We start from the raw sequence: 11,196 nt of genomic DNA on the forward strand, positions 1-11,196 counted from the left end.
TGTGGGATCTGTCCTGTGCAATGTACGAGCTTTAGCAGCAACATAGGCCAAAATATCACTAAATGCCACGAGGTCCCCTTCAAATTGTGACAATCAAAGTTGACTCCAGGCATTAACAAGTGTATCCACTGCGAGTGGAGGGAATTACCTCTAGCTGAAAACCACTATTTTAGAATGACCCATAACCTATGCTGTTTCCCACCGGGAGCTGAGGTTCAGAACATACAGAGCCTGGTTACTGAGAATGGTCTTGGACGAGGAGGACCACCCAGGAGATAGGGTGGAATCCCTATCTCTTTTCTCTAGATCAGGGAGACGGAAAACACAGGGTGAGAGCACCAGCTCCGGCAGAAGTATCCAACACAGTAGAACACATCGGCATGGACACACAGTCTCTATTTCTGAATATTTCCCGCAAAAGACACAAGAGAACCATCTAAACACCCAGGTATGTTTCTTCGCCTTCACTTCTCTCTGAAGCCTTCATTCCTAGAATGCCTACTCTAAAATCCATTTTGCCTCCATTTTTCTTTTCCAAAATCTCTATTCCTTCTTTTTAAAATGATGCCCAAGGGCTTCCCTAGTGGTGCAGTGGTTAAGAATCCACCTGCCGGGCTTCCCTGGTGGCGCAGTGGTTGAGAATCTGCCTGCCAATGCAGGGGACACGGGTTCGAGCCCTGGTCTGGGAAGATCCCACATGCCGCGGAGCAACTGGGCCCGTGAGCCACAACTACTGAGCCTGCGCATCTGGAGCCTGTGCTCCGCAACAAGAGAGGCCGCGACAGTGAGAGGCCCGCGCACCGCGATGAAGAGTGGCCCCCGCTCGCCGCAACTAGAGAAAGCCCTCGCACAGAAACGAAGACCCAACACAGCCAAAACTAAAAAAAAAAAAAAGAATCCGCCTGCCAATGCAGGGGACATAGGTTCGAGCCCTGGTCCGGGAAGATCCCACATGCCGTGGAGCAGCTAAGCCCGTGTGCCACAACTACTGAGCCTGTGCTCTAGAGCCCGCGAGCCACAACTACTGAGCCCACGTGCCACAACTACTGAAGCCCGTGTGCCTAGAGCCTGTGCTCCGCAACAAGAGAAGCCACTGCAATGAGAAGCCCGCGCACCACAATGAAGAGCAGCCCCCTCTCGCCACAACTAGAGAAAGCTCACGCGCAGCAACAGACCCAACGCAACCGAAAATAAATAAATAAATAAATTTATTTTAAAAAAAAAGCAGAGCCAAGTGTGTGGGTTTGCTTTTCCCCCACCAAAGGGCCTTATAAGGTGAGCTCACCTGGGTTTGCAGAGCTCACAGACTTACCTCTAACGTGTAGAGTTCCACCAACAGAGAGAAACCCATCAGCCCAGAGCCTCCAGGGTGGTGAGAGGAAAAAGAAAGTGGTGCTTCCTTTGGTTAATAGCAAAATGAATATCTTTTGTCCCAAGCCACTCTCTCAGTGACTCAACAGTGATCACGATGGAATTCAGAAAAGTCGCCGCAGCTTATGAAACACCCAACTGACATCTTGCTTTTGCAAATGCAGTAAGAGACGGAAGTGTTCTTCCTGATAAGATAGAAGCTCAATCAGCAGCTGGTTTTGCCAACAGTGGATCCAACCCCAAGCCTAGAGAGAAACTCTCCACCGATCAGAAAAGTCAAAGATCCATGGTCTTTAGACCCTTGTTGCTCAAAACGTGACCCTTCGACCAGCAGCTCTAGCCTCACCTGGGAGCACATTAGAAATGCAGGATCCCAGGCCCCGCCCCAGACTTCCAGAAGCAGAATCGGCATTTTGAAAAGATACCCTGGTGATTCACATACACACCTTAAAGTTTCAGAAGGACCGAACCACATAGATAACAGAATCCATAGCAATGTTAAAGGTGTATCATAAATACTACTAACAAGGCTATTATCTGTTATTTGCAGGTGAGCTGAATAAATCACTGTCCCCCCAACTGCCTTTTCCACAGTGATGATGCAGGAAATCCTGCTTTTCAGCTAGAATCTGAAGTTGGCTTATTTGTCAGCATCTTAGACTGACTAGTTTGCCTTAGAGGCCAAAGGTGACCACCAGGGAGCTGATATAAATTCAGGACTTGTCAAGGGTACAGAAGATGTACTCATTCGGACACAGATGAACTGTCCCAGGTATATATGAAACTCACCATCATCCTAGCGAGGAGCTGCCAAGCCACCGACACCCAGCTCTCCTCACTCTGCACTGCATCCATCCCAATAATTCCTCCACAGGCCCTGGATCATTGCCTCAAATCCCTTAACGGTCACTCTCCCTGGTATTAGTTTCCAGCGGATATTATTTTTTTCTATTTATTCATGATTTGTACAGAACCTACTTCCCAAAAGGGACTGTATGTGGCTTACAAAGATGAACACCTTGTAAACAAGATGAGCAAAATTGAAGCAGAATAAATACCCAGTTAGCAGTCTCAGAAGAGAGTGTATATTCACATGATCTTTCCTCTCTTGACCCGCCTCACGCCCCCATCACTGCCCTCCCTGGGAAAGCAGAAGGGGATTAACGTGACAGATGAATCTGAAAATAAACTGGGATGCTCAGTTCATCTCCTCCTCTTTGCCTCTTGGAGGTGAGTGTGCACACGGGGCATAAAAATCCTCCCCTGCTCCTTTTCAGCACAACTCTTGCACACACACCCCTCAACCACAGGTCACGTGGGGAGACCCAGGGCTGCCACCCTGTTGAGGTCCAGCATTGCCGGCGGCTGGATGGGTAAGTCTATTTAATACTGCGATTATGGGGCTTCCCTGGCGGCACAGTGGTTAAGAATCCGCCTGCCAATGCAGGGGACACGGGTTCAAGCCCTGGTCCAGGAACATGCCACGGAGCAACTAAGCCCGTGCGCCACAGCTACTGAGCCTGCACGCCACAACTACTGAAGCCCGCACGCCTAGAGCCCGTGCTCCGCGACAAGAGAAGCCACCGCAATGAGAAGCCCGCGCACCGCAACAAAGAGTAGCCCCCGCTCGCCGCAGCTAGAGAAAAGCCCGAGCGCAGCAACAAAGACCCAACGCAGCCAAAACTTAATTAATTAATTAATTAATTTTTAAAAATACTGCGATTATTAGAAGGTCCATTTGCACAAAGATATGAGCTACATTTTCAAGCTCACTTCTATCAGTTCTAAAAAGTGATACTTTGGCTCCCATGTGTTTGTTTACTCCTTTGACTTATTTCTCGATCAGCTCAGAACTCGAGTGAAAGGGTGCTATTTATTAAGGCCTTTCAAAATACCAACAGAAAGATCTGGAAAGCTTATGCTACACCCCACTTAGGATAGTTTATTAATAGTGGCGGGGGGTGAGGGGGAAGGCCTGAAATCTCTGGCTACTGAGGCAAAGGTGTAACTAGAGGCCACTCACTGCTCAACTCCACCCTCCTCTTACTTGCCTTCCTCTCCCACACAGACTGGAAAATCTAAAACGTGCCTTCCCAAAAGTCCTGTTAGCTAGGAGAGGCCGGGGACTCCATTCTGGCCAACGACACATCCCCTCCTCCACTTCCTCCTTCTCTAAGGGACAGGCTGTGATGCCGGAGGTGCAGCAGCCTCTGCTAAGAAGGGCTGGGCAGGAAGAGAGAGGAAGCTGGCACCATGGAAGGCTGGACCGCCCTTGACCACCTACCCTAGCTAGCTTGTTGTTCAAGATGAATAACGCCCTAACTTGTCAAAGTCACAGATACACTTGGTTATATGGTTCTAGGGAACACTGAGTTGAAAGATACATATGTATCTTTCATTGTTTTTATGAATATAAAATCTTATTAGATATAGATTGTTCTATAAAACATTGCTAAAAACCAATCAAGATTTTCTAGACAATGTTTTGAAGAAGTGACTTCTTTTCTTTTTTCTAATTACATATAAAAAAGATATGTTTAGGGAATTCTCTAGTGGTCCAGTGGTTAGGACTGGGCTCTTTCACAGCTGGGAGCTTTCAAGTCGCCTGGTCGGGGAACTAAGATCCCACAAGCCATGGGGCGCAACCCAAAAAAAAAAAAAAAAAAAGATATGTTTAAGGGTTTTCATACTCAGAAAGAGCAATGTATGCCAGATAGATGGAGAGATAAACAGTCATATACACACATATATATGTTTGTACGACTACAAAATCTTGATGAAATAGAACTCAACTAATTTCAAGCTCATTCTACCTTTAAAAGACTGAGGAAATGTCAAAAGAAAAAGAATAAGTCATCAGGAACTTATTTTAAAAGAACAGTAATTACTTCTGATTTTTTTTAAATTTATTCATAATTTGGGACCAGTTCTTGCTCACCAACATCCTGCACAGAATATGCAGACAAATGAAAACCCACAGTCGTGAAGCTAGGACACATAGGCCCTCAGACTTCAAAAGAGCTTTTGTTAGGTCACACTAGATGCAAATATACATTATATAAATGTTCCTACATTAAAGAAAGATGGTTGTCAAAGGTCGACAGGCAGAAAGTTCTGGTAGTAAAACCTTGGGGTCTCAGAAAATGCAATTAATCAGAATATAACATTGCCGAAACACTGATCAAGATTTTCCTGCACAGAGAAAAGGGAACCCTTCTACGCTGTTGGTGGGAATGTAAATTGGTGCCGACACTGTGGAATACAGTATGGAGGTTTCTCAAAATACTAAAAATAGAACTACCATATGATCCAGCAATCCCACTCCTGGGTATATATCAAAAAGAAACAAAACCACTAATTTGAAAAGATACATATACCCCAATGTTCATAGCAGCATTATTTACAATTGCCAAGATATGGAAGTAACCTAAGTGTCCATCAACAGATGAACGGATAAAGAAGATGCGAGATACATATATACATATATATATATATGTATGTATATATATATATACACAATGGAATATTACTCAGTCATAAGAAAAACAAAATTTTGCCATTTGCAGCAACATGGATGGGCTTGGAGGGTATTATCCTAAGTGAAATAAGTCAGAGAGAAAGAGACAAATACTGTATGATATCACTTGTATGTGGAATCTAAAAAAGCAACAAACCAGTTGAACATAACAAAAAAAGTAACAGACTCACAGATGTAAAGAACAAATTAGTGGTTACCAGTAGGGAAAGGGAAGGGGGGGCAATACAGGGGTAGGGGATTAAGAGGTGGAAACTATTATGTATAAAATAAACTACAAGGATATATTGTACAATACAAGGAATAAAGCCAATATTCTATATTTTTTTTAAAAGCATGGGCAACTAAATATTCAAACTGTAAAAAAAAAAATTGTCCTGTACAATGTCTAAGGAGTGATTTCCCATACAAAGTTTTAATTTCCTACATAATGCCTCTTTCCTTTTTCCCAATTGTAAAGAGATACATTTAAAGGTTTCGGTGCTCAGATGGAGTAGAACATCTTCCGCTCCTCTGCCCAGTCTCCAGGATGAGTCTGAATTCGCTTCTAACACAGCAAAGTGCTGCCGCTTCCAGCTGGCACAGCGCTTACCCACATGCAATCCCATTTGCTCCTCAAAATATTACCGTGCGGGAAACAAATGTAACAATCCCCAGGTGGAGACAGAGGCTGGGAGAAGTTAAGGGATTTGTCTACGATCAGATCTGTCTCCTGACCAGTCACTGGTAGAGCCAGACGAAAATACAGATCGGCCTCGTCCGGTGCTCTTTCTAAGGCACTGTCCCGACTCCGACCCTTCTCTGGGGTGTGAAGTGACAGGGAACACACCAGGGAGGTGGGGTGGCTGTCCCCACACCTCTTGGCCAACGGCTGGCCCATTGCCAATCCTCACCTATCCTGAAAATCACCCAATCGGAGTTGTGGCTTTCTATTCTAGAAAAGCATCCTTTTTCTTCCTTTTCCCACCTGGTTAGCCATTCTCTCTTGCTTCCCTATTTGGTTCATGAATTTCTTGCCCTGCAAAAGGTCACACTTTCTCTCTCTCCTTGAGATACAATTACAAACCATGGTGCACTTGCTAACCTTACTTCTTCATAACTACAAAGCTTTCTCTATGCTCTGGGTCAACGCTGAACCTCTCTCCTTGCAGAAGGAGTTAGGGCATTGAATGGGTGCAAAGACCGCTGGATCTCATCTATGACCACATCTCTTCTACACTGAAAGCTGCCAGAATGTTAACACCGGAACTTTCAGAAGATTAAGGTATACATTTACATTCCATTTCAATGGTTTCTATTTTAATTCAGATATTTGTTCCTGCCTGCAATTACTAATCTGCTACCTGCTTTTTTTCCCCCTTCTTCTTCTTCTGTGGTTGTCATCAGTTAGAAAGACTGACCAAAAAGTTAAGAAAAGGGTGGAGAGTGGACAAGGTAATATAGAAGAACAGTTTTGCAGAAAATAACAAAGATATATAACCAGTTATTTATTAGGAAAAATCCCACGTGATAATAGGTTAACGCTGCTCATGTTCTAAGAGTATAGTAGTCTCCCTGATTTGAATTTGTATGGAGGTAACCTGTAAAAGCTGCTTTAAAAGGTCTAAAGAATGGTCTTGTTTTGATGACTTTAGGCCAGTTCTGCATCCTTCTGCACCATATTCAGAACTCTACTGAACGTGGCCCATCTTTTGGTTTCAGTTGACTTTCAGATCCTCCTGCCAAAAAGCATGCGGCGTGGAGGGAAGTTCAAGGTCTCTGGGGTCAGACAGGCGTGGGTTTGACGCCCATAAGCAAGCCACTTAAATTCTCTGAGCCTTAGTTTCCTCATTCATAAACAATTCCCATCTCATAAGGGAAAACAATTCCCATCTCATAAGGCCATTAAGAATATTAAATAAAAGAATACAGGTAAGATTCCTGGTACTCAAACCACTGGAGCTTTTACTGAGAGCCATGTAATACAAAGCAGAATTCTCATGAGTTTCCCAAAGAATGTGCCCTAAGGCATTCATCAAAATGTTTTCCAAGAAAAACAATTATTAGTCAATATCTAAAGAAGGAGAGGAGGAGGAGGAGGAGGTGGGAGGTGGAGGAGGGGGGAGGGAGCAAATCCCATTTGTAGAACTTTCTTCCCCTTTCACATGTCACTTCACTTGTTACCTTAAACTGGAAATATTTCTTCATTACGTTGAAGGCACCTCAGTTGCTGGGATTGTGTCTCATTTTCGGTCTTCCCATAAGGAGCACCGCGCTCAGCACAGAATACGTACTTACTCTTTTCATTCTTGATGGGCAACCACTACCAGAAAAGTTAAATCTCAGGGCTCTTACTAGTGGATGTTCTCTCTTAGCGTGGGGCTCTGCCTGTGTTTTTCATGAAGCAGATTTGTGTCAATGGTACCTAGAAGCGGGATGGAAGGGAGACCTGAGTTTTCAAAGTAAATGGAGGAAAAGATCAGTAAGAATAAAGAAAACAATTGGGATATTTACAGAGTCAAGGTGTCACTCTGAAGATTGCTGATTATTTTCAGAGAAATGTATGTTAGCAATGGAAAGACCTAGCAATCACCCACGCAACTAAGTCATTAAACTCAGCAACACTAATGAATGGCCAGATGCAACTAATAGAAAACACGGAGTGTCACCTATGAAGTAGTCTGGCGGAAAACATTTCATCTGAATCGAATTACACCTTTAGACTGAACTTCCAGTTTACAAGAAATATAGGGAATGGAGGAACAAGGTAAGTGACACCACGAGGAAATAATCAGATAAATCTAGAATGTGGAACATTCCACAAATCAACTAGCCTTGTCACTTCAAAAAGTCTATGTGGTAGAGAAAGAAAAAAGTTGAGGCACTGTTCTAGTTTAGCAAATGCTAAGAAGGCAAACAGCCAAATGCAATGTATAAATGAATCTCAACTGGCTTCTGGTTTGAAAATGTATGTAGCAGACTTCCCTGGTGGCGCAGTGGTTAAGAATCCGCCTGCCAATGCAGGGGACACAGGGTAGATCCCTTGTCCGGGAAGATCCCACATGCAGCAGAGCAACTAAGCCTGTGCGCCACAACTACTGAGCCTGTGCTCTAGAGCCCACGAGCCACAACTACTGAGCCCACGTGCCACAACTACTGAAGCCCACGCGCCTAGAGCCCATGCTCGGCAACAAGAGAAGTCACCACAATGAGAAGCCCGTGCACCACAACGAAGAGTAGCCCCCGCTCACCGCAACTAGAGAAAGCCTGCGTATAGCAACAAAGACCCGACGCAGCCAATAAATTAATTAATTAATTAATTAAAATTACTTTAAAATAATAAATATCAGTAATAAAATTTTTTAAAAAGAAAATGTATATAGCTAAAAAAGACTCTGAGTGGACAATTAAGGAAATTTGAATATGGCCTGGAATTTGATGATCATATGGAATGCTTATTAACTTTCTTAGGATGTTTTAAGCTCCTGAGTTATGTAAAAGAATGTCCTTATTTTCAGAAGATACGTGCTGAAGCCTAAAGGTTTCTACAATTACTTTCAAAGGGCTTAACCTCCCACCCAAAAGTATATATATTTCTATACACACACACAAATTGATAAAGTAAATAGGATAAATTGAACAATTATTGAGTCTAGGTGGTGGATATACTGATGTTCATTGTACTATTGTTTCAACTTTCCTGGATGTTTGAAAATTTGTCATAACAAATGTTAGAAAACATGGAGGCAAAGTAACAAGCAAGCTATTCCTCTCTGCCTGAATAGAGATTTCTTTCTCTTACATTTAATAATAAAAACAAATTATAAAACTCTTGTCCTGGTGCATTTGGGCCAGTTACTGGGGACTATAAGTGGCTCAGACACCCTCTGTAACCGATTCTGGGGACAGCAGTCATACTGAGCAAAAAGCATAGCCCTCTTCGTTGAGTATCACTTTCACTGCCCTTTCACTGTCCAAGGGTACTGCTTCTCAGAAAATAGTAATGATGTTTCCCCCAATATCATGTAACTGAGGGTCTTCAAACCAACAACAAAAATCGTTTTGGATAAACTTTACAACCTGTGATGTTGCTTCTGTATAAAGATAATCTAGTCATTCGGTATCCCTCAAGTTTTTTTTTAAATAGTGATGCAGATGATACGTAATGAATACAGAGATGAAGTCAATAAAGTGTGTTTCATGTAGTCTGCGTTCTCCACTAACTCTACTCTTGGGGGCAGGAATGAAAAGCAGCAGTGGACGAAAGTAGTAAATAACCTTATTCCACACACCAGTCACTTCTATTCCTTCCTGACCCTTCTAGAAGGACAGCTTTGAGAAGATAAGCTTGATAAATTCGAGCTTTTCCAAAGATAGGCAGCAACAGAGAGAAGCACCCCACAGTTAAAAGTTTGTATTACTTGGGAAAAGACAAGTGTGAGTCTGAAAACTAGTTCAAAGAACGCTCAGCTATTTGATTCTTCCCCAAACAGAAAACACACCACACTAACTAAGGCAAAAAAAAAAAAAAAAAGAAAACAAAAAATAAACTGAAGCTTAATGCATATATATAAGATATAACGCCATATATTATAATACAATATACAACATCCCGTAAAATGTGAAAGTGCTTCCTTTTGATTTTTGAGTCCAAGCTTATCTGAGAGGAAAGTCTTACCTAGGTACAAGGATGCGTTTTCTTTCTTGACATTGTCGTCTAAGTAGGTTGGTCCCAGGGTATAAATAGGTGTGGAGCCCATTCCAATGAGAATCTGTGCGCAAACGAATAAAGCCACGTAGACCCAGTGACTGTTTCCCCCCGAGTCCTTGAGGCAGGTGGGAGGCTCCGCCGTGGCCGAGGAGTTGCCATTCTGACACAGGCCGTAGTTGGACGCCGAGGCGTTCAGCTCTTGGATCTGGTAGGGGGGCGAGATGAAGTGAGGTAAAGCGAAGAGGGCGGCCCCCAGGGCGATGAGGAGTCCCCCCACGGCCAGCCACAGGGGCCGCCGCCCCCGGCCGCCAAAGTAGCTGACGAACACTACCACCACCAGGCTCCCGATGTCAAAGCAGCTGACCAGCAGCCCCGACTCGGAACTCTTCAGGCTGTAGCGCCTTTCGATGGTGGTGATGACACTGCTCAGGTACCCGGAGACCATTAACGCCTGGATGAAGGTCAGAAAGCACATGCAAACCAGGAAACAACGGGAATCGGTGAGGACCACATAGAGGCACCTTCTGCCCTGGAGCATGGCCAAAGTGGAGGACACCGAAATGGGTTTGCCGATTTCCACCCTGTGGTGACTTTCCACCAGCCCTGCCGTCTCTGCCGAAGTAGACGGGGCGGAGGGGCTGGGGGCCCGCGGGCCAGGGCCTGGCTTCAACTCCTGATGGCCGGAGGCGGGCTTGGAGTCTTCTCCGGCGGGATTCAGGTCTGGCCTGCAGGAGGCGCTGTTCAGGGCGGGTAAACTCTTGGACCTAAAGGTCTCGGGTTCGCACTTCTCTTGGACCGCTCCTACTCTGGCGTTGGCTTCCAGTTGCTCTCCCGCCTGGGGCTGCAGCCCAGTGCCTCCTTCCATGGCTCTTAGAATTCAGATTCGATCGCCGATCGCACTCAAGGAGTCCGGCGCTTTTCATCCAGCGGCAGGAGGGGCCGAAGCCGGGCCCAGGCAGTCGTGCCCACCAGGGACCGGGGCTGGGGATGCGGAGCCGCGCAGTAGGGCATCCTCACCAGCAGGGAGGTGCCCAGGGCATCCTGACCGCAGACGCGGCCCCGAGGCTCCGCAGCCGCGTGCCCCGGAGGGCAGGGGTCCGCGCGGTCCTGCGATGAGCCCTTAGGGTCCACCTCGGGTTGGCAGCTCGCGGCAGGAGCCTTGCGCGTCCCGGGCGCATCCCCTCCGCCGCCGCCGCCGCCGCCGCTCCCCCTGCAGCCCGGAGCGCGTACGCCCAGTGCCCAGCGTGGGGGCGGTTAGCGCTGCAGCCCGCGCCGCATCCCGCCCGGCTGGCTGGGCCAGAGGCGCTCTGTCCTCGCCGCCTCGGCTCGCGACACCCTCGGGCGCAAAGCTGCCAACCTGCAAAGCAGAGAGAGGGCGGTCAGCAAAGGGCGGCTGCGGCTGGGACTGGCGCCCCGGCGCCCCGGAGGACAGCGCTGGGGCACTCGGAAGGTCCCAACTGAGACCGAGGGACGAAAGAGGAGCGAAGCCCTGGAGGAGGAGGCGGCCGCAAGCTGCAGCCTCTAGTGCCGGAACAGCAAGCAGCAAGCGGTCGGCAGAGACCCTCCCTCATTGTCTACCGTGGACCTGCCCCCGCCCCGC

General features: G+C 46.3%; 1 protein-coding gene across 1 annotated transcript in view; it reads right to left on the reverse strand.

Annotated features, from left to right (window-relative positions):
* Positions 1 to 10,461, reverse strand: part of SLCO5A1 (solute carrier organic anion transporter family member 5A1) — a 122,577-nt gene extending 112,116 nt beyond the window's left edge. Inside the window, exon 1 of the mRNA XM_061171935.1 lies at positions 9,564 to 10,461. Within this exon, the coding sequence (XP_061027918.1) occupies positions 9,564 to 10,461 (898 nt within the window). The remainder of the gene's footprint in view (positions 1 to 9,563) is intronic.
* Between the last annotated feature and the right edge of the window lie 735 nt (positions 10,462 to 11,196).

The sequence above is a fragment of the Eubalaena glacialis genome, chromosome 17 (genome assembly GCF_028564815.1).
Source record: "Eubalaena glacialis isolate mEubGla1 chromosome 17, mEubGla1.1.hap2.+ XY, whole genome shotgun sequence".
Classification (NCBI taxonomy): Eukaryota; Metazoa; Chordata; class Mammalia; order Artiodactyla; family Balaenidae; genus Eubalaena; species Eubalaena glacialis.